This window comes from Ipomoea nil, unplaced genomic scaffold (genome assembly GCF_001879475.1).
Source record: "Ipomoea nil cultivar Tokyo-kokei standard unplaced genomic scaffold, Asagao_1.1 scaffold1286, whole genome shotgun sequence".
Taxonomy (NCBI): Eukaryota; Viridiplantae; Streptophyta; class Magnoliopsida; order Solanales; family Convolvulaceae; genus Ipomoea; species Ipomoea nil.
In genome coordinates this window covers 2,783,957-2,807,885 of record NW_017617714.1, presented here as the reverse complement: position 1 = coordinate 2,807,885, position 23,929 = coordinate 2,783,957, and the positions used below count along the sequence as shown (strand labels likewise).

General features: G+C 38.2%; 4 protein-coding genes across 4 annotated transcripts; 3 read left to right on the top strand and 1 right to left on the bottom strand.

Moving 5' to 3' along the window:
* Positions 1-1,545: 1,545 nt before the first annotated feature.
* LOC109184688 (pentatricopeptide repeat-containing protein At3g25210, mitochondrial) lies at positions 1,546-4,310 on the top strand. The gene has a single exon (XM_019334716.1). It carries the CDS (start codon positions 1,693-1,695, stop codon positions 2,833-2,835), a length of 1,143 nt encoding a protein of 380 aa, XP_019190261.1. The 5' UTR covers positions 1,546-1,692; the 3' UTR covers positions 2,836-4,310.
* A 4,580-nt stretch (positions 4,311-8,890) lies between these two features.
* Positions 8,891-11,822, bottom strand: LOC109184756 (uncharacterized mitochondrial protein AtMg00810-like). Its single transcript, XM_019334794.1, has 2 exons — positions 11,302-11,822; positions 8,891-8,960 (listed from the first exon to the last, which is right to left on the bottom strand). The coding sequence occupies exons 1-2, from the start codon at positions 11,820-11,822 to the stop codon at positions 8,891-8,893; spliced, it is 591 nt and encodes a 196-aa protein (XP_019190339.1).
* Positions 11,823-17,850: 6,028 nt separating this feature from the next.
* LOC109184755 lies at positions 17,851-18,684 on the top strand. The gene has a single exon (XM_019334793.1). It carries the CDS (start codon positions 17,851-17,853, stop codon positions 18,682-18,684), a length of 834 nt encoding a protein of 277 aa, XP_019190338.1.
* Positions 18,685-20,605: 1,921 nt separating this feature from the next.
* On the top strand, positions 20,606-22,923 carry LOC109184754. The gene is made up of 4 exons (XM_019334792.1): positions 20,606-21,779; positions 21,876-22,003; positions 22,105-22,157; positions 22,458-22,923. Exons 1-4 carry the CDS (start codon positions 20,606-20,608, stop codon positions 22,921-22,923), a joined length of 1,821 nt encoding a protein of 606 aa, XP_019190337.1.
* Positions 22,924-23,929: the final 1,006 nt, after the last annotated feature.

Here is a 23,929-nt window from a genome sequence, read left to right as displayed (position 1 = left end):
ACCAATTTGGTCCTCCATTTGTTTGACCATTAGTCAATCGTTAACTTAGGACCAAATTGGTAATTCGCTATAGTCAATGGACCATTTTGGTAATTAACTTTAAGGGTCGACAATTCGGTTGAGTTCTCTCGAACCGTACCGTACCAAACTATTTAGATTCGGTAATATACCGAACAACCGAACGGTAATAGATTCTTGTATACCGAATTGTACGGTAAAAACTCGAACCGAACTGAATTGTTCGGTAAAAATTGAACCGAACCGAATACCGTTTGAACTTCGGATTGCTATTTTGTTATATATTAGACTTTGGATATGGACTATGTAAACACCATAACACATAATATAGAACTATTATTATTATTATATTGTTTTAAAAAAATCAAACGGTATTCGGTTCAGTTCAATTTTTTACTGAACAATTCGGATCGGTTTTTTATCGATACCGTTCGGTTGTTGGGTATATAAGAATCCAATACCGTTCGGTTGTTCGGTATATTACCGAACCAAACTAGTTCGGTTCGGTTCGGTACGGTTCGATTCGAGAAAACTAAATCGAATTGCCCACCCCTAAAGTTAATTACCAAAATGGTCCTTTGACTATAGCAGAATTACCAATTTGGTCCCAAGTTAACAGTTGACTAACGGTCAAACTAACGGAGGACCAAATTGGTTAAAATTTTGAAGTTGGGAGACTTAATTGGTTAAAAAATAGTCAAGGACTAAATTGATAATTTCGCTATAGTCAAGAGACAATTTTAGTAATTAACTCTAACTATAATTTATTTGACAATATACAATCAATATGTGAGACATATTATTCAGTTTAATTTTAAACACATTGTAGTTTCATTTTATACAACATAAATACGAGATTAGTAATGACTATCGTTTTTATTTCGTTTTACTTTAAAAAATTACGACATTTTTAGATCGTGTTCCATACGGCAAATTATGCTGTGCATCCGTATGCACCATGCATGGTGCATACGGATGCAAAAACGACGTCGTTTTAATATAATAACGCGTGTCTCCCCTAAAAAAAAAAAATCAGGTTCGATTCTCAGCAACAACATATGAACTAAAATTCCATAATCGATGAACTATATTTCCATAATCGATGAACTATATTTCCATAATCGATGAACTATATTTTCATAATCTAATCTATGAACTAAAAATTCCAGAATGAATGAACTAAAATTCCATAATCTATAAACTAAAATTTCAGAATCGATGAACTACAATTCCATAATCGATGAACTATAATTCCATAATCAATGAACTATAATTCCATAATCTATGAACTAAAATTCCAGAATGAATGAACAATATAATGTTGTTGCTGGGAATCGAACCTGAATTTTTTTTAAAGGGGAGACGTGCGTTTTTTAATAAAACGACGTCGTTTTGACATCCGTATGCACCATGGTGCATCCGGATGCACAGCTTAACGATTGGTTCCATACAATTGTGTAGGACATGGTCCACCTTTGATTGGAGATTGTCTTCTCATCTTTATGGTGGCCCAAACTAACAGCATTACAATAGCCCAAATAAACACTCAATCAATTCCGATTTCCGAATGTTTGAGTAGAAGTTCAAAGCGGTGACCTAACTACGCGCTCCATTTCTACCCTGAAAATCCCGAAACCCAATTCCGGCGAATTCTTGGCCTGCGTTCCAGGAGCAATGCGAGCAGTGTTACCACATCCCTTTATCTCCAGATTCCGATCATCTATCCTCTCTTCTCTTTCTCTCCGGCCCCTTTCCGCAGCTTCATCTTCTCACCTCCACCCTACTGCACCAACCCTCTCGCACCCATCTAAAGACCTCCCAAACCCTAATCCCCGGACTCTAACCCCATCGGAAAAGCATTTCGATTCATGGATAAGCAAACTCCGTCCGGGGTTCACGCCGTCAGACGTCGACGAAGCCTTGCAGTCCCAATGCGACCCGGACCTGGCACTGGACATTTTCCGTTGGACAGGCCAGCAGCGAGGCTACAAGCACAACCATGTCACTTACCTCCGCATTATCCGAATTGCCATCTCCGGTAAGCGATACCGCGTTGCAGAAACCCTGGTGGAGGAGGTCCTCGCAGGCGCTTGCCCTCCGAGCCTCCCCCTGTACAACTCCATGATTAAATTCTGCTGCGGCCGTAGATCGTTGTTTAATCGGGCATTTGATGTGTACAAGAAAATGTTGGCATGCGAAGATGCCAAGCCTTCTCTGGAAACTTACACATTATTGCTGAATGCTCTTCTCCGTAAATTTAATCGGTTAACTGTTTCTTATGTTTATTTACATTCCGTGAGATCATTAGCTAAGCAGATGAAGGCCTCTGGCGTGATTCCAGATACTTTTGCTTTGAATATGATCATAAAGGCTTATTCAAAATGTCTTGAGGTTGATGAAGCAATCAGGGTGTTTTGTGAAATGGGATTATATGGTTGCCAACCAAATGCATACACATATAGTTATTTAGCTAAAGGGTTGTGTGAGAAGGGGAGAGTGAATCAAGGGCGACAGTTCTATAAAGATATGAGGGATAAGGGTTTAGTTCCAAAGGGAAGTGCATATGTGATTTTAATTTGTAGTCTAGCAATGGAACGTAGATTTGAGGATGCTATCGAGGTGGTCTTTGATATGTTGAGTAATTCAATGTCTCCAGATTTGCTGACTTATAAAACTGTGTTGGAAGAGATGTGTAGGGACGGGAAGGGGGAGAAAGCATTTGACCTTCTTGAAGAATTCAGGAAGAGGGATAATTTCATGAATGAGAAGACCTACAAATCTTTGTTGGATGTGTTGCATTTTTTAAGTCGTGAATAACTGTTTCTTGATTTCTCAAAGTGCTCTAGATGTCAAAGCCATACTTGAATCCTAGTAATTTGACCAAAGACACCATTATTTTTTCTCTTTCAGCCTAATTTGTCAAGTAGTCTGGTGTAAGTTTGATGCCTTGTACTATTATTACCCGCACATACTGTCGAAACATTCAGATAATATTTCATTGAACATTAATAGCAAATGCCTTCACTGTATTTCTCTTATAAACAATACAAAGTACTATATTTCTATGTGGACAGTCAGTGGCACCAAATGCTTTTATAAAAATGGTTGAAGGAGGGACTTATGGGCTTGGTCCAGTCTTGGCTGCATTGTCAGCAGGAAGAAGGGAATTGTATGCTTTGTATCTTCAGGAAGGGTTGGATTTAAGCAGAAACAAGAGGAAGCCGAAGGATAATAAAGGGTATGAAAAATTTGTGAAGATGGTGGAAACATTGGATTACAAACAATGGGTCTAAACAAGAACTCAGTTGCAGATAATAGGTCATATCTTGGTCTGGTCCTGTGTGCTTCTGAGTTGGAAAGGGTTGGTATCAAAGAATTGGATCCTGTTTTGGTAGAGGGGGCAAAGTGCTGCTCTTTAGATGACTTTGAATGCGGTCCCTCTGGCCCTCAGAATTTGGGATGAATAGAGATCTGCTTGCTTCTTTGGAACTGCAGTGGTGGTGCTATGTGCCAACTTTGCTCCATTAAGTGGAGCTGTGGGCAAAGTGAGTCCAGGCTCTCTTGAATTAGTGGATGTTAGATATTGCAAGAACACTGAACTTTTTGGCATCTTCAGCTGTTTGGAGGTTATACGAGTCTCACTATGTTCAAGAGTCATTCCCTTGGATGAGCTGTGCCTGGTGTTCCTACAATCTTTATTTTGGGCAGTGAAGGCACTAGTGTGGTTGATGAGGGAAAACTGCAGCCACAACTCGAGGTGTGCACTGGGTAAACCTCGTCCTGTAACTCTAGTTGGCAAAGGATTACAAGGAGGTAAACCAGCTTAGGTTGTCGCCCATAGTTGACCCACTCAAACCAAGAAGGGTGGGATTTGAACTCGTGATCTTGTGATTACAAGTCTTTATCCTTAACCAATTTGGCTGGAGTTATCCCATGAAGGCACTAGTTTGAGGTTATTTGTAGCAAGGTCTGTGCTAAGTTATTTATAATTCCATGAATCATACCTGTGGATATAATTGCTAAGGGGTGACGAAGATGTGACAGATGATGGTTGTTCAGGTCCCAGCTTCAAGTCCTTCATGGCTATAAAGAGCTTGAACATTGGTTTTGCAGCAGGTGCACTTCTTCATCTTGATAGGTGGGAACTGCATGAAAAGTAACCATCACAAGAAAGAACACTGATATTTGTAATTTCTTCTTAAAACAAACTAATTTGCTGACATCTGAAAAGTGAAAATTCCTAATTGCGCAATTGTTATTTATATTATCAAAAGAAATGTTTTAGAAGTACACACTAAAATTAATTATTTCATTTGCTCTTATTTTATCTGGATCCTTGGCTATTTCTATTATGGAGTATTTCCTTTCCTTCAAGACACTCTCTGGATTATTATTATTAAGAAGATTAGAAGAAGCCTCTTGGTATGTGGCTTTGGATATATTTAGATCTTTAGTTAATTTTATTTTTAGTTCTAGTATTATTGTGACATGATTATTTTTGATCTTTCGGAAAATCATTGAAATGCCATTAAATATAAGGACATTTCAATTTGTTTTATACAAAGTAAGTTGACTCGTTATATTTTTTATGTTTATTTTTTTGAAAAAATTAAAATTAAAGACTGAAATGCTTTTGTATTTGATAAAATTTAAACTGTTTTGTTAATGGAGGACAAAAAATGATTATGCTACAATAATATTATGATCTAAAGTGTTTTGTTTTGAAAAAAAAAAAGAAAAAAAGAAAAAAGAAAGACTAAAATGGACTGCCGGTTAACTCTTTAAATCTTCTTTCAAGCTGAACTTCTTTAATACAATTATTTTATTCTCTTGTTTACTTGAACTTTGATTGCTGGAAGCTAGAACAATATGTTGCTGGAATTTTATTTATTTATTTATTTATTATCTTTTGATTGGTTATATTTGCTTGTTTCTCTTGGTTAAAGTCTTAAACTAATTTTGTTCATGAGCTTAATGTCGTCACTCGTCAATCTCTATCTGTGGACTGAGACATTCATTGGACATAGGGATGGCAAAAAGTTGGATACTTTTGGGTATTCGAGCCTTCTGAGAGGTTCGAGTAGTGAATAGTTGGATTCAAGTTGAGAGGTTCGAGTAGCAATGGAATATTTGTATCTAATACGGGTAAGCCCGTGTGGAGTGTGGACAGTGGAATCCTAACTTTAACAAAAAACTCAAACTAATAACCTAAAGTTAGTAGCCTTCCTCTTTGCTACCAAAGTGACCATTGGCATAACGATAGATGCAAACTTATAACCTATTATTACCTAAAGATGCAAGAAAATATTCACCCCGCCTTGAAAGTGGCAATTGTTATATCGTGAAGCAGGGTCCTTTTTTATTGTGAATTAGTCTAAATTCACATTTAAATAATGTGTATGCAGTTAACATATTATGTACCTTCAATTAATTAATTATGTGCCCAATACAATTAACATATAATATATACGCAGCTAACATATTATGTACCTTCAGTTAATAAATTATGTGTATACTACAGTTAACATATAATGTATATGCTGTTAACATATTATGTGCTTGTAATTAATAAATTACGTAGCAACAGTTAACATATTATGTGCATTCAATTTAGTTATATGTACATAATCTGTTAACTAAAAACACATAATATGTTAACTGTATACATAATTTGAATGTCATTTTGGATCAGGGGTTCACGATGCAAGGTGGATCCTGGTCCATTGTATAATTTGCCTAAAAGTGTGATTGAGGAGTAGTTATGTTGTGCATCCGTATGCACCATGCAAAAACGACGTCGTTTGATTAAAAACGCACGTCTCCCCTTAAAAAAAATTCAGGTTCGATTCCCAGCAACAACATTATATTGTTCATTCATTCTGGAATTTTAGTTCATAGATTATGGAATTTTAGTTCATTGATTCTGGAATTATAGTTCATCGATTCTGTAATTGTAGTTCATCGATTCTGAAATTTTAGTTCATAGATTCTGGAATTTTTAGTTCATAGATTAGATTCTGAAATTTTAGTTCATCGATTATGGAATTATAGTTCATCGATTCTGAAATTTTAGTTCTTATGTTGTTGCTGGGAATCGAACCTGAATTTTTTTTAAAGGGGAGACGCGCGTTTTTAATAAAACGATGTCGTTTTTGCATCCGTATGCACCATGCATGGTGCATACGGATGCACAACATAATTTGCCGTGATTGAGGTCAAATTATATTATGGACCAGGCTCCCCATTGTATTGTGGATCCTGATCCAAAATGACATTCAAATTATGTACTTGTAGTTAACATATTATGTACCTTCAGCTAACAAATTATATATTTGTAAATAAACTGAAGGTACATAATATGTTAACTACATGTGCATAATACGTTAATTGTAATATATACATAATTTGCTATTGTAATAGGTACATAGTTTATTAATCGAAGGCACATAATATGTTAATTGCATGTACATAATACGTTAATTGTAATAAATACATAATTTAATAACTACAGGCACATACATAATATGTTAATTGTAATAATAAGTACATAATTTATTAATAGAAGTTATATACTCCATATTAACTGCAAGTACATAATCTCAATGTAGTTTTGGAGCAAGGTCTGCAATGCAAGGTAAACTCTGATCCATGGTTTAACAATTGGTGGCGGGCAGAAGATCAAGTTTAATTTTCGTCAACAAGACCAAATAAAAAAGGCACCTAAGTAAAAAACATATGGTGAAATCTTATAGCCCTTGATCTGGTCCAGATTGACGTCCATGAAAGATGGAAAAACAATGTGGTGGCATTTTTATAACTTTTACTTAATTTGAAGTGCATAATGTTTACACTGCATGGTGCATAAGGTTATACTACGAATGCAAAAGAGTAATAACTTTGAAATGGACAAGTTTTTACTACAGATACACAAGTTTTGTTTAACTAGTGCATAATAGAATTATGTACATATTACAATTAACGTATTATCCGTATCGACTGTACTACGGAGGGAAGTGCATGTTTAGGGGGGCCTTGGCCCCCCTCCCCCACCCCAAATTTTGTTATTATTATTATATATGTATTAAATTTAAAAAAAAAATATTATATAGAATTTTAAATTTTTGTTGTTTTTCAAAATATTTGGCCCCCCTCCACTTAATTAATGGGTAAAGTTATAAATTTTTTCATCTTCTTAATTTTTTCAGTTCTCTTCTATTTCAAATTATGTATTCCATATATTATTGACTCATATCCAAAATAAACCTCATTTAACTTTCTTACTAGTTTCTCTCTCTAGAACCATGCATATATGCGACATATACGTTATAATAAGATAATTTGTCTTTAACAAAATCTATGCATTTTTTCAAGTTAATTTTTGGGTTTTTTTTTTCTAACTACTTGTTTGGTTAATTTTTGTTTCATATTTTATTGTTTATCTTAAATAATTGTTTTGTTTGATTCTAAATCATGGATATCAATGTACATTTGTTTGGTTAATTATGTAAATTTGTGGTTGTGTGATAAATTTTGTATTTAATTTAAAATGCATAATAATGTAACAATTGTGTAGTATATGTATTTGAGAAAACAATTGCTATTATGTTATGTTGTGAAGATGATTTTCCAAGAAATAATCAATAGTTTTTTAAAACATGCGTGAATATTTTCATTCTTTCAACCGTACAAAGCCGTGTGCATTGAGAAGCATATTGCAAAATAATTTAATATAGATTTAATTACAAATTATTTATTCTAAATTTTATTGAATTTGTAATGTAATGATTATTTTGAGATATGTTAACGGGATATCAATGTATTTAATTTAGTACTTCAATCGTAGTTGGCCCCCCGCACTATTCCGTTCTGGCTCCGTCCCTGACTGTACAAGAAGTTCTGTCCTCATTTGAACCAGTATATATATCTATATATATATATATATATATATATAGACCCAACACTGAGTTGTGGTCATGTGGACCCTTGTAAGGAGGCTGGCAAAATGGTCCATCCACTACCCTTTTTTATGCCACATGACTGACAACTATTTTTATGCAGTAAGGATTAGGAAAGTCTCAAAATCATGTGAGCCATCCAGCAGCGCCTTATAGTGCCTCCTTTTCACGTAAAGCCAAGTGGGGAATCCAAGTAATTGACGGAATTGTTCTACTATTAGGATTTTCGAATTCTGCTCCATCAATTATATATCCTAGTTCCTAACATACTAAGGGTGTATTTGGTTCGCACATAGGAATCGGAATCGGTATGGGTATCAAATACTTGGTAATGGTAATGGGTTTTGGTGAAAATATTTAACATGTTTGGTAGTAGGGTGGAATGAGAATGGTTATTAATAGTAGTGCTTGAGAATGTATAAGGGAATGAAACCCTTATTGTATTTGGGTATGGATTTTTCAATTGATGGGGTATTCGAAACCCATAGTAGTGTTCTAAAAACCTATCAACCAAACAACAACAATCACTTTCATACCCATTCCTATGGGCAAAACCCACCAACCAAACACACCCTAAGTATGAATAGAATATTTTTATCTTGTGGGTTCAGAAAAAATTGTTTACATTCAAGATTTGTTGGAGAGAATAAAAGCTCGGGGTATAATTTGAGAGCAGAGGTAGTATTTTCCCCGATAGAATAATGACAATATATATCTCTGGACAAATTAGTTTAGGCATTGGCCTTTGGTTTTGCTGTTGGCTGTTGCTTTTGCATTTTCCTTGGCTAGCTGGACTGTCCTTGACTAGACATTAGACAATGGTGTTTTTTTTTTTTTTTTTCTTTTGAAAACGACAATGGTGTTAAATACTCTGCAATTTATATCACTTTTTTTTTTCCCTGTTCAATACTGTTATGTTAGTGTCTTCTAGGCAATATGTGCAATGGAAAAGGATTGATGTATTCTGATAGAGCATAATTCCTGTCACTGATAAATTTTATTGAATAAAGAAAAATGAATGAATAAAAATAATGATTCACTTTATTTTTGTTTTTTATAGATTAATCAGAGCGTGACACTTCAATAGAGAGTAGAAAATAGAATAGAAAGTAGGAGTAGATGTAGGCTCTATTTGTCAAACTTAACTGAAAAGCTAAGTTAGAAGCTGAAAACTAAAAAGTTATAAGCTCGGAGCTGAAAACTGAAGAGCTGTTAAGCTAGCTGTTATGATTGAAATTGTTTGGTAAAATTAGCTTTTTGATAAGCTGATAAATGTAAAAAGACTAAAAAAACATCTTCATAAAATTTAAATTAGTTTGTTTACATATTAAAATTTAACATTTTATCTTTAAAAAAAATTAACATTTTGAAATAAAACTATTAGCATAATCATGATCTAGCATCTCATAATGAAGTAGCAATATTGTTGCGAATCTAATAATAATAATAATAATAATAATAATAATAATAATAATAATAATAATAATAATAATAATATTTGCAGTGAAAGTTGCGGATAAAGGATAAGAGAAAATGGTTTTAATTATGAAGGGTAAATTATGTCATTTCTTTAAAATAATAATGACAAAGATGGAAAAAAAGTTAGGAAGCTAGGAGCTTATTTTGATTTCAAAATAAGCTTTTATTTTAAGCTAGGAGCTTATTTTGAGATCATTACCAAACAGAGCATATAGTTTATCAATAGCTTAAAATAATTTGCATATAGTTTATCAATAGCTTAAAATAATTTATAAACTCCTAAATAAACTCTGTCAAACAGAGCCGTAGTATTATCCATATGTAATTAAATATAGGATGTTGATTAATTTGGTCAAAGTACGATACTATTAAATAATGCATGCGAATCATGTGACATGTTTATATTTAAAAAGTTTGGTTACGTATGTAATCATAACTTAGCCAGACAGGGAAGTATACGAGTGGAATTGATTTTTTTTTTTTTTTAAAATAAATACATCGAATGAGTATCTCATAGATTTGTACAGTGATTTAGATGATTACATTTTACTATATTTTATTTGTACGGAGTTATTTTTACAAAGTTAAAGTATAGGACTTGTTTGGTAAAAAATTAGTCTATAAGTCAATTTTAGTTTATTTGATCATTATTAATTGTTTGATTTAGTTAAAATATTAATATAAATGTTTGGTTAATTAGCTTTTTGTAACTCCAGAAAGCTAAAATTCAAAAAGTTACTCCAAGCAACTTTTTCAATTAGCTTTTTGAGAAAAAAAATTTATACCAAACAACTATCAGCTAACAGTTAATTTACCAAATACTTTTTTACAATCAGCTAATGTTATCAACTATTTATACTATCTAATTAACACAATCAGCTAACAGTTAACAACTATTTTACCAAACACGGCCATAGTTTTTTTTTATGTGATCCTATTTTGATATCTTATTTTTTGCTTGTACTCTTCTTGCGCATAGAAATCTTGATAAGATTTGTTTGACATCTTCTTTAATATGAATGGCAACTCTTCAACCCAACAGGGTAGCTCAAGTGGCAAATGAGCTTTCTTTGTGGGGGAGAATTCTGGGATAACCCGGATTTAATTTCCACAAGTAATGATTCCCTCTAGACTAGTTTCAATGCTTCTCGGAGCGAACCGGATGGACCCGGACCACAATGTGGTTTACATAAAATAAAAAAAAAAAAATGAATGGCAACTCTTCTTATTCTTTGGGGGAATTTCTTTGCTATTGATTGTCATTTCATTATCATCTTCCGTCTTCAACATTATCTTTATTTTATATTCTTCACGCATTGTTTCTTTCATTGGTTGTAGTAGTTGTACGTGGCCGGATAACTTGTCATCTCTTTTTGGTTAAAATTAAATTTTGACTAATGTGTCATGTGACTTTGGCTATACAATCATAGTTTTTCAGGATGAGGATACGATATATCTGAATGAATAATAATGAGTCTGTACAGGAGTATATATAGTAGTGAATAGTAAACCTATTACAAGACGAATACTAATAATAATAGTTAACGAATACTAATTACTAATAATAATAGGTAACGAATACTAATGATGATAGAGTCCTAATACTCCCCCTCAAGCACAAGGTGGACTAGCAACAACATTGAGCTTGCCACATAGAGTAGAGAAACGCGGACCAGGGAGAGCTTTAGTGAACACATCAGCGAGCTGATCCTTTGTGGAAATGAAGCTAACCTGCAACTCCTTCTTCGCTACTTTGTCACGAACAAAGTGGTAATCAATTTTCACATGCTTCGTACGAGCATGAAACACCGGGTTGGAACAGAGATAAGTCGCACCCAAATTATCACACCAGAGAGTGGGAGGAGCAGCCAATGACACTCCAAGCTCGTGCAACAGAGAAACCAACCAAGTGACCTCCGCAGACACATCAGCCAGAGCCTTGTATTCAGCCTCTGTAGACGAACGAGCAACCGTGCGTTGCTTCCGACAAGACCAGGAAATCAGATTGCCACCAAGAAAAACCGCAAAACCACTAGTAGACTTCCTGTCAGCTGGATCACCAGCCCAGTCCGAATCCAAAAAGGCATGAACCGCAACAGAGGAGGAAGGACGAATAAAAAAACCAAAGTGCAGAGTTCCTTTTACATACCGCAGAACACGCTTGAGCATAGCCCAATGCTCAGTGGTTGGAGAGTGCATATGCTGACAGACCCGATTCACGGCAAAAGAGAGATCCGGACGAGTAACAGTAAGATACTGTAGAGCCCTAGCAAGACTGCGATACTGCGTGGGATCCGCATAGGGAACCACAGAATCAGAAGAAGGTCGGGACACAGGAACCGGAGTAGCCAACAGTTTACAGTCCACCATACCTGCACGGCTCAAAATATTTCACATGTATCGCTGCTGAGAAAGAAACAAACCACCATCCTTGGAGACCGTCTCAATGCTAAGAAAAAAAAACGGAGCACCCATGTCACGAATCTTAAACTCCGAGGCTAAGTCAGTAAGAAGCCGAGTAACACACGAAGCATCAGACCCCATAACAAGGATATCATCAACATAGACAAGCAAATATAAACAAATAGAGGCACGAGTACAGATGAATAAAGAAACATCAGTCTTGGAGGGTGAAAAACCAACCGACACCAAGAAAGCATGCAACCTATTGAACCACGCTCGAGGAGCCTGCTTAAGACCATAGAGTGACCTCTGTAACAAACACACATCATCCGGCCGTAACTGGTCTTCATAACCGGGCGGCTGTCTCATGTAAACTGTCTCTGCAAGATTACCATTGAGGAAGGCGTTGTGAACATCCAACTGCCGAATGACCCAACTGTGAGAAACGGCTAAAGAGAGAAGAAGCCGCACGGTGGTGGGTTTGACAACAGGACTGAAAGTCTCAAAAAAGTCTTGCCCAGCGACTTGATTGAAACCCTTTGCGACCAATCGAGCCTTGTGCCGCTCAATCGTGCCATCGGCCTTGCGCTTCGTTCTGAACACCCATTTGCACCCCACAACATTCATGCCAGGTGTACGACTAACCAGACGCCAAGTATGATTCTGGAGCAAGGCATTAAACTCAATATCCATGGCCTCACGCCACTCCGGATACCGAACTGCCTGAGAATAACAAGTCGGTTCAGGAACAGTCATAAGAGCCACATGCTGCGTCGGTCCTTGAGAACGGGTTGCCATGACATGAGACCGAGGCTGAACAGGCTTCGCCGTACGGCAGCCTTGCTTGGGCGCAGTAGGAGCACCCGAGACCGCCCCTTCCGGAGCCGTAGCAGTCACGGTGCGAGAATCTGAACCAGCTGCGGCAGCCCCGGAATCCGCGTCCAACTCTGGATGAGGATCAGGTCCAGTGGGACAAACATCGGAGCCAACACCAACCCGAACGGCACCAACACCCCACGGCTCAACCGGGCGAGAGCTAGAGACCTGAGAAGGCATAGAAGAAGCAAACGGATATACGGTCTCATCAAACCGTACATGACGACAAATGAATACCTTGTTAGTAGCAGGATCTAAACAACGATAGCCACGAAACGAAGACGGATAACCAAGAAACACACACGGGGATGACCGATACTGCAACTTGTTACGATTGTACGGGCGCAACAGAGGATAACAGAGACAGCCAAACACACGCAAGAAGGAATAAGAAGGATTAGAATGATGCAAACGATAATGAGGACTGACATTGTCTAGAACTCGAGTAGGCATTTTATTGATGAGATAGACCGCAGTCTCAAAGGCATATCCCAATATCGCTGTGGAACCGAAGCCTGAGCCAAGAGAGCCAGACCCGTTTCCACAACGTGACGATGCCGACGCTCAACTCTACCATTCTGCTCATGGGTATAGGCACAAGATTGCCTATGATTGATACCGAAAGAGACAAAAGTACGGTGCAACCGTTTATACTCTCCCCCTAAATCAAATTGTATAGAGACAATCTTACGACCATATGAACGCTCAACTAGTGACCGAAACTGCTCGAAGATAACATACACATCAGTTTTTAATCGCATAGGATAAAACCATACATAGCGTGTGTAGTCATCAATAAACAAAACAAAATAACGAAAACCATTGACAGAAAGAAAAGGCGCTGGGCCCCAAATATCAGTATAAATAAGCTCTAAAACATGCGACGTAGTAGTATTGACACGAGGCAAGGGAAACCGAGATGATTTACCAAGCATACAAGCACGACACGACACCGAACTATTACTAAAACTAGAATCAATGGAACACGAATTCAAAATCTGCCGCAAGACAGGAGGATGAGGGTGACCCAACCGACCATGCCAAACGTCAGAGGAGACACGCGAAGCCACTAACGCAGCGGGACTCGAACGAGAAACAGGCCAAGAATATAGACCCCCCGAAGCCTGCCCTCTATACAGAACTTCCCTGGTTGAACGATCCTTCACAAAGAAACAATCAGGGTGAAATTCAAAGAATACATTATTATCACGGGCAAACCGTTGCACAGATAATAAACACCCAGAAAGCCCAGGAACAAAAAGAACATCAGACAACCGAAACAGTATTTTAGAAGAGGCTACCGAAGACGAACCAGTACCAACAATAGGTAAACACTTACCGTCACCAACACGAAGATGATCCGGACCGTTATAAGAGACCGTCGAGGACATTAAAGAAGGATCTGGGGTGGCATGGTTCGACGCACCAGTGTCGGGAAACCATTGCTGAGTGCTAACCGAAGCCGCATCATCCACAGGATACGCAACATGCGCTCTCGGCCCCGGAGCTCCATCGTACCGGCGAAAGCACGAAGCGGCCGAATGGCCCTCGCCGGAGCAGATCTGGCACTGGACAGCCCCGGCACCGCCACGACCACGGCCACGCCCTTTGCCGCGACCACGGCCGCGGTTGCCGCATCCACGCTGCTGCCCGCCCGAACGGCCTCTACCTCGCTGAGCCGCCATGGCGACCGGAGCAGCAGCAACATCACCAGCATCATCGGCACATATAAAAGCCTGCGAAATAAGAAAATCGGATAGCTCGGGCAGAGACACCGGAGCACCCCTTGTGAGCGACGCCACCAAAGGACGATATTCGGACCGCAAGCCTCGGAATATATACATATTCTGATCCGCTAGCGTCACCGGACGGCCGGCAAGCGCTAAATCCTCGATAAGCACCTGCGCACGGCCAAGATAGTCCGGGATCGAAGCATCCCCCTGCCGTAATCCTTGCAACTCGCCCACCAACCGGAGGGCACGAGCCCGTGTAGTCGAACCAAGAACCTGCTCGATTGCCAACCACAAATGCCGAGAAGTGGACTTACCGATTGCGAGGTGCATCATCTCGTCGGACAAGGATGAGATTAATAAGGAGAGCACGGCCTTATCTTGACGGAGCCATGCACTCCGAGCAGCGGAAGACGAAGCCGACGAAGGCACGGCAGGAACAGCTCCCTCGGCAGGCGGCACGGCAAGCGCGGTGATCGGCGGACATACCGAAGTACCATCGACAAAACCCAACAACCCTTGGCCATCCAAGAACGGAAGAAGCTGAGTACGCCAAAACAAAAACTTGTGGGATGTCAACTTGATGGAGACGAAGTGATGCGCCGAAGAGAAAGACACCCCCGACTGCAGCGGTGCAACAAGCGCGGCCTCGGAAACGGTCCATTCAGAACTACCAACAGAGCCGTCATCAGATCCGAGGTGCGCCATTAGAGAGAGGAGAGAGAAACCTGCTGATACCAGATGAGGATACGATATATCTGAATGAATAATAATGAGTCTGTACAGGAGTATATATAGTAGTAAATAGTAAACCTATTACAAGACGAATACTAATAATAATAGGTAACGAATACTAATTACTAATAATAATAGGTAACGAATACTAATGATGATAGAGTCCTAATATTCAGGAGATAATTTTTTAGGAGATCACGCCATTATGGTTGGATAGCTCCTGAGAGATTTGTGATAAAACAAAAAATTATGGTATCATATTTTTTAAAAAAATAAAAATTCTTGTACATCTTTATTTATTTTTGATAAAAACAAAAATTTTATTCAGACTATGCTCTTGAATTTTTAAAAATATTTTAAAATGTTTTATATGAAAGATAATTAAAGTTTAATTGTACTCATTTACGTTTTGAAAATCTCTTTGAATGCTACTTAGAACAGTATTTCACTGCTGGAAATTATGGAATTTTTGATCACCTAAAAGTGATCTTAAATCAAGTCGAAAGCAAAAAGTGGTCGGAAATAGCAATAAAGGTTTTTCCGGATATCAAAAGTGGTCGGAACAAGACTTTCGACTTGATTTAAGATCACTTTCAGATGGTCGGAAATTTCATAATTTTCAACAGTGTTTTAACTTGTTATTTTGAAAAAAAAAAATCAAAAAATGTCATTATTATAAATATTACTAAATTATTAAATAAAAAATTAAAATAATAATGAATTAAATGCCCTCAAAAAATAGAAGACTAATCTCTCTTCAGTTCAGAATGAGACATTTAGTACATGGTTAATACTATGCAAATGAGAGCATGAAGCTTTCCATGATTCATTGAACGTAAAATTAGTAATGTGGGATACCCACTTTTTTAATTTTATTAAATTTTTCTTTTTAAATTTTGATAATTTATATTAATAAATTACTAAATCTTAACACTAATTTGAAACATATTGATATAGAAAAGTTTACTTCTATTTTCACACTTAATAAGTTGAGATAATTTTAATTATTTTATTTTACACCCTTTGAAATAAATATTAAAAAATGAAAATTAAGAAAGAACACAAAAATTGAGAGAAAGTGTAGTAATGTAAAAAGGAAGAAAAAGGTGATTGATTGGATTATTAAAACTTTGTCGAGACATAACTTTTGACGCACTAATTTTTCAAAAAAATGCTTCTTTAACTCTTAATTTTAATTTTTTATGTATTTAGATGATTTAAACAATCTTTTGAACAATTTTACAACCACTTACGTAAATAGTTTGTAAGAAATAAGTATGGAAACCTTATATTTTATTAGTGAATTTAATTGCACTATTTTACCAAATTTGTATATCTTTAAAAAATGTTTGAGTTTAACGATGACAACTTAGTTGTCATTTAAAGAAAAAAAAATCAGAGCATATTTGACCCATATTGCTTCAAAATATGACATTCATAAAAATTATATATTATTAAGTTTATTGACTATTGAGAACATGATAATTGCTAAGATACTTAAATCAAAATCATGCTACCCATATGATTCAAGGCTCGTCCTACTAATACGACTTACCTTACACTCATCTTTACACTACGAAATTATACTTTGGGAGTTGAGAGCAAAATTTTAATTTTAAGTTTTATGAAACCGTTTAATTATGTGTATTGTGCAAATTGCAAAATTAACTTTCTTAGTGCTACATATTAAATTATTTTTTTAATATCATTTAGTATAGTTCTCATACACTACTGCTCATTGTATATTTTCTCTTTTTTAAATAATCACAAAATAATAAATATAATAATAAAATTTTAATTTGTACTACAAACAATTGATACGGAAGTAACGGAACAAGTCAACAATTCATTGCAGCATTGTTCTCGTGACATGCCTTCTATAAGTATTTATAAATTAAGCAATCATAGTATAAATTAATTGGATTGTATATATACATTAAAACTTGTATAAATTAATATGTTAGGACCATGAAATTTTATTAATTTAGAGAGGCATTAACTAATTGATAAATTTTTATTAATTAAAAGAGTGCTTTTCGGATTCAGCAAATATAAGTTTAATTACATAGAAGTTATTGTCTTTCACTAATGTATATATGTATGTATCATATTCCTTAGAAATAATATAACAAATAAAATTTATGAAAATAAACTAAATGATATTTATTGTTTTTAATCTCTATCTCTATCTCTATATATATTAAAGCAAAATGATGGCCAAAATTTTCCCTCAAAAAATTTTCACCCCAAAAATTCAAGTCTTTCAATTATATATGCTAATTTATTTTACATATACTTTATATACATAATTACAAAAATGCTAAATCAATTATACAAAAATCATTGCCAATTTACCAAATATAATATTATAATAATTAATTTCATCCCCAAAAATTCAAATTAGTTCAATTCTGCTAATTTATTTTACATATACTTTATATACATAATTACAAAAATGCTAAATCAATTATACAAAAATCATTACCAATTTACGGAATATAATATTATAATAATTAATTCAAATTCGTTCAATTCTGCTAATTTATTTTATATAATAATCAATTTTAATTTATAAACATTAGTTAATATTAGAATTTCTCTCGCTTTCCTTCGCGAGTTGTCTCCTCCCTATCATTTCTAGGGTTTACTCAATCATGGAATCTGATAATCACAATGATTTAACGAGTTTGTGTGCGAATTTGACATTGGCTGACGTAGATGATGAGGGGATCGCCATCCGATTGCCAAATGTTCCCATTGCTGAGCCTGAGCGTGAAAGTGAATTCTTTGCAGTTGGGAGACTGGTGATGACTAAGTTGGTTAAGTTTGGGTTTTTCCAGGATACAATGGCGGCTATCTGGCAGCCGGCTATGGGCGTAACAATGCAACAAATCCAATCGCAACGCTATCTGATCCGTTTTTATCATGAGGCTGACCTGGTTAGAATTCTCAGTGACGGCCCGTGGAGTTTTGAACAATCCCTGCTTATTATGAGGAGGGTTATGCCAGGGGAGGATCCGGAGGTTGTACCTTTAGACCTTGCGGACTTTTGGGTTCAGATCCACTCACTGCCTACTGGCTTGCGATCTGCTGTAGTGGTCTCGGCCATTGGCTCGTTTCTGGGAACACTGGTGATGGTTGATGAACGAAACTTTGATGGCACGATGCGGACTTATTACAGGGTGCGTGTGACGATTGATGCCACGAAGCCCTTGAAAAAACAGATGAAGCTGAAGAAGGATAATGGGGTGTGGGTGTTGGTGGACTTCCGGTACGAAAGGCTACCAACGTTTTGCTTTGTCTGTGGTATTATTGGCCATGGGGATAGGGTTTGCCCGAAGATTGTCCAGGGGGTAGACCTAGCGAATGGGAAGCCATATGGGGCATGGTTGCGGGCGGGCGCAAGAAGGACCGTGCCGAGCGTAGGGCAGCGATGGGTGGGGCCGGAAGTTGATGCTGAGAGAAGCTATGGCAGGCGCCGGGTATGAAAACCATGCCAACAGTGGGTAGTGGTGGCAATAACGAGCCAGGTGCTGTTGTTCCCACGGATCAGGGGGTAGAGGTGGCTGACCCGAAGAGGAGGCGGGTTGATGATGCTGCTCAGATGGATTGTGACGGTGAACTGACAAAAAACGGGATGACGGCGGGTGTTGCAGTGCAAGCCCGCTAGGAGATATGAGTATTTTAAGCTGGAATTGTCGGGGGCTTGGCAACCTTACGGCAATTCGAGTTCTAGCGGATCTTGTCCGCTCAAAGAGGCCGCAAGTGGTTTTTTTAATTGAGACGTTTGCAGATAGTGTGAGGATGGAGACCGTGCGTGTACAGTTGGGGTTTGCGAATTTGTTCTGTGTTGATGCTGATGGTCACAGTGGGGGGTTGGCGATGTTATGAACAGGTATGGTGCAACTACAGGTGACAGGCTATTCTAGTAATCATATTGACACAACGATATCCTTGGATGTAGACGCGCCCGTGTGGCGTTTTACTGGTTACTATGGGTATTCGGATACGGGAAGGCGGAGAGAAACCTGGCAGATGCTGCGCCGGCTAGCGGGGGAAAGTCTTTTGCCATGGGTGATAATGGGTGACTACAATGACCTATTGCACCAGTATGATAAAAGGGGGCGAGCTCCGCATCCACCTTGGCAGATAAACGGATTTCGGGACGCGGTGGCTGACTGTGGCTTACTGGAGATGCCCTTTGATGGTGTCCAGTTCACTTGGACTCATTCTCGGGGATTGCCGAACATGGTGGAGGAGAAGCTGGACAGAATCTTTGTCACACCAACATGGCAGGAGATGTTTGATGGAGCTACAGCCACCTCACTGGTATGCCCTTATTCTGATCACCTACCCCTGTTACTAACTTCGGTTGTTGCTGTACAGACCACCAGAAGACGTCGTTTCTTGTTTGATAATATGTGGCTTAGGGAGCACCGGTGTCGTGAGATTGTGGCCGAATCGTGGGAAGGATCGAGGGGCCGGGATGTCATGACTAAATTGCAGTGGTGTGGACGTGATATATGGCGTTGGGGTAAGAATTATAACAAAGACTTCCTGAGACGAATCGAAAATTGTAAGGCTACTATGGATGCTCTGCGGGAACGGTATGATAATGAAGGGTTGATGAGGTATGCCAGAGCTGAGAATGTATTGTTGAGGCTGCTGGAGCAGCAACATCTTTTCTGGAAACAACGTGCTAAAGAGCACTGGTATAAGGGGGGGGGGGGGGGGACCTGAACAACAAATTTTTCCATAACTCTGTGAAAACGAGGAGACGAAGGAACAAGGTTAAGAGGCTAAAGGATGGTACGGGGAACTGGGTTGAGGGTGAGGAAGCCGTGGGTGGTGTGATGCTAGAGTACTTTCAGACTTTGTTTAAAGCAAATGATGGGGACTTGCAAGAGGTTATTAGAAATATCGCCTCACGGGTTTCTGCTCATGATAACGCAAGAATGTTAAAACCAGTGACTGAAGAGGAGGTCCGTATTGCGGTGTTCCAAATGCACCCGGATAAGTCGCCAGGACCAGATGGGTTAGGGCCGGGGTTTTTTCAGCTGGGATATTGTAGGACCGGAGGTTACTTTGTTCTGTCGGGAGTTTGTTGAGACGGCACACTTACCGGAAAGGGCGAGAAACACATATATTGTGCTCATTCCCAAAAAGACAGTCCCGGAGTCGATGGGGGATTTGAGGCCCATTGCGCTTTGTAATGTGGTGTATAAAATCGCGGCAAAAGTGTGCGCGAACCGTATGAAAGCCTTACTGGATGGGCTGATTTCGGGGTCGCAGAGCGCGTTTGTGCCGGGGCGCTTGATAACGGATAATGTTATGTTAGCATACGAGGTCCATCATTACTTGAAACGAAAAACATAGGGGAAGGAGGGGGTGGCCGCGTTGAAGATTGATATGAGTAAGGCGTATGATCGGGTGCAGTGGCGCTTTCTGGAGGCAGTTTTGGTTAAAATGGGGTTTGCCAGGCATTGGGTAAATGTGCTATTGGAGTCCGTAAGCGCGGTTCGGTATCACATATTATATGAGCGGTTAGGCCCGATTGTTCCAGAGTGTGGGTTGAGACAAGGCGATCCACTATCGCCGTATTTGTTTCTGTTCGTTGTGGAGGGCCTTAGTGTGCTGATTGAAGAGGAAATGAGTATGGGCAGATTGCATGGGGCACGGGTTGCAAGAGGGGCCCCCGCGATTTCACACTTGTTGTTCGCGGATGACTGCTTTCTGTTCTTGCGTGCTAATATTCAGGAGAGTGAACGGATGCGCTGCATTCTTGACACTTACGCGACAGCGTCAGGGCAACGAATTAATTATGACAAATCGGCCATTTGTTTCAGTGCCAATGTCTCACAGCCGATTAGGGACGGGGTCGTACAGATCCTAGGGGTCGCGGAGGGCAATACAACTGGCAAGTATTTGGGTCTACCATCACTGGTAGGACGGAAGAAGAGGGAGATACTTGGGTATTTGAAGGAACGGATTTTAACGAGGGTGCGCAGCTGGAACTCTAAATTTCTTTCACGGGCAGGCAGGGAAGTGTTGTTAAAGAATGTCATCCAAGCAATGCCATCATATGCTATGATGGTTTTTTTGTTACCGCTTAGCTTGTGTAAGGAGATAGAGACTTTAATGAATGGGTATTGGTGGACTGGCTCTGTGGGTTCCAGGAAGGGTATAAGGTGGCGTGCATGGGAAGGATTGGCACAACCCAAGGCAGCGGGGGGGCTGGGGTTCAGGAAACTTCACGAGATGAACCTGGCCCTGCTCGGTAAGCAAGCGTGGCGTCTCGTAACCAGGCCGCAGTCGCTGGTAGCACGTGTGTATAAGGCGCGTTACTTCCCAAGATGTGCTTTCTTTGATTCAAAAGAGGGGTCAAACCCGTCTTACATTTGGAGGGGATTGCTTGCGGTCAAAGATGTGGTGCGGGAGGGGTGCCGTCGAAGTATTGGTAATGGGCTTGACACAACCATAGGGAACCATGCATGGTTGCTATGTGAGAACAATCCGTTCATCACAGCAGCGCTGGCTGAGGAGGTAGCTTTGGCCCCGGTGGCATCGCTCCTAAATAATCAAGGTACGGGGTGGGATGTTAATAAGGTTACTAATTTATTTAATGTCCGGGATGTGTCTATGATCATGAATATACCTGTAAGTCTGCGTAAACCTTCAGATTCTTGGTATTGGTACTGGGATCAGAAAGGAGCCTATACCGTTAAGTCATGTTATAAACGTCTGAATGGTGCGGTTTCTAACCAGCGGCCCTGGGCACGTATTTGGAATTTAAGTGTGCCACCTAAAGTACGACACTTTGGTTGGTAGCTAGCAAATTCTTTTTTGCCGTCCTGTGATGCACTTAATTCTAAGCGGGTGTATTGCTCATTAGTGTGTCACATGTGTAGGATGGAAGACAAGAGTGCAAGACATATGTTCGCCACATGTACAGAGGCGCAAGGTTGTTGGTCTAAGCTTGGGATTCCGGTGATGAGCATTGAACATGGTAATACTGCCTCACAATGGTTTTTAAATAATGTTAAGATGCTAACTGGTGATTTGCTAGCAAAATATGTGATGACATGTTGGGGTATTTGGACAAGTAGGAATGAGAGTGTTTGGAATGGGGTTGTTTTTAATGCTAATGTTATGCTGCGTAGGACCATGAATTTTTGGGAAAATTGGGGACAAGCGCAGGAGGGGTCTGAACCGCCGGATGAAATTGCTACTGTTAATAATACAAGGTGGTTGCCTCCGCCAGTTGGGAAGTTAAAGCTGAATTCGGATGCTACTGTTCATTTGCCGGCCGGTGCAATGGGTTATGGTTGGGTGCTATGGGGGATGATGGATCTTTTTTGGCGGCGAAGAACGTGCGGGTGTCTGGAACGTATAGCATCAAGGAAGCTGAGGCAATGAGTTTACGAGAGGCTTTAAGCTGGTTAAAGAACACGGGCATGGGTGGTGTTGTAGTGGAGATAGATTCACAGCTTGTATATAATGCTATTCTTTCTAGTTCTTTTAATTCGGCTTATGGCTTTCTAGTGGACGATATTAAAGAATTAGCATCGGCAATTGGCGATGTAGAATTCCGATGTGTTAGGCGATCTGCGAACTGTGCCGCCCATGTTGTTGCTAGGGAGGCCTTTTCTGTGGCAGGTTGCGGGGAATGGTTTAATATACCTCCAGATTTTCTTGTTAGCTGTCTTGCTAATGATTTAATACAATAATCGGTTTTGCTAAAAAAAAAATACTTTATATACATAATTACAAAAATGATAAATCAATTATACAAAAATCATTGTCAATTTACCAAATATAATATTATAATAATTAGTTCAATTCTGCTAATTTATTTTACATATACTTTATATACATAATTACAAAAATGCTAAATCAATTATACAAAAATTATTTCCAATTTACCAAATATAAAGTACCGTCCAAACTTTATTTTAAAAATAGTAGTATTGAGATTTTTTAGGTTACTGTTTAGGCTTTAATTAAAAACAGTAGTATAGGCTTTAATTAAAAACGGTAATAATTAAATCTAGGGCAACAGAGATAAAGCCTATATAAAACAGAAATAATTAGCGAAGGAATGAATAGCAAATCTAGAAATTCCTTTGAGGTTAAGAGTTCTTTTTCAGATTGAGTTTGTACGTTCTTGCCCGTGATTTATCAACCTTAAAAAATAAAAGCAAGAAAAAGTTCCTCTGAAATCAAAAGCAGAGAAGTTGTTAACTTGCCGTGATGAAGAGGTACATGTCATTCTCTACATTATTTTACATAAAAAAAAAATTGTTTTTTATTGGTCAGTATATACCAAAATTGATATCCAATGCTATGTAATTATCTACCGAGAATCCACCAATTTGAAAGTCAAAAGATTACGGGTCATCAATTTGAAAGTTTAGAATTAAACGAAACAAAATCACTATACTCGGATGACCACAAATGACCAAATATAACATTAACTCTTATTAGTAATTACCTAGCTTAAATATCAATTTTTATTTTAAATACAAAAATTTATAAAAGAATAAATTTCGTATTCACTTTTTTATATATGAAATTTAATAATATATTTTTAATAATATACATAATTTTAATATTTCATATATTTAGTCTGTGCATCGCACGAGTGACATACTAGTAATAATTTTTATATATGTAAGGAAGGGGGAAACCCAGAGAGATACAAACATAGTTAAGGATTATAGATATTCCGCCAGG

Excerpts from the sequence above, each read along its gene's own strand:
- LOC109184756 (XM_019334794.1), bottom strand. The coding sequence starts at position 11,822 with ATGGTGGACTGTAAACTGTTGGCTACTCCGGTTCCTGTGTCCCGACCT. Across the intron at positions 8,961-11,301 it reads GCTGCTCCTCCCACTCTCTG|TGACAGGAATTATGCTCTAT; the intron begins GTGTGATAATTT and ends AAAATTTATCAG.
- LOC109184688 (XM_019334716.1), top strand. The coding sequence starts at position 1,693 with ATGCGAGCAGTGTTACCACATCCCTTTATCTCCAGATTCCGATCATCT.
- LOC109184755 (XM_019334793.1), top strand. The coding sequence starts at position 17,851 with ATGGAATCTGATAATCACAATGATTTAACGAGTTTGTGTGCGAATTTG.
- LOC109184754 (XM_019334792.1), top strand. The coding sequence starts at position 20,606 with ATGAGTAAGGCGTATGATCGGGTGCAGTGGCGCTTTCTGGAGGCAGTT. Across the intron at positions 21,780-21,875 it reads ATCGCTCCTAAATAATCAAG|ATTCTTGGTATTGGTACTGG; the intron begins GTACGGGGTGGG and ends GTAAACCTTCAG. Across the intron at positions 22,158-22,457 it reads CACATGTACAGAGGCGCAAG|TTGGGAAGTTAAAGCTGAAT; the intron begins GTTGTTGGTCTA and ends TGCCTCCGCCAG.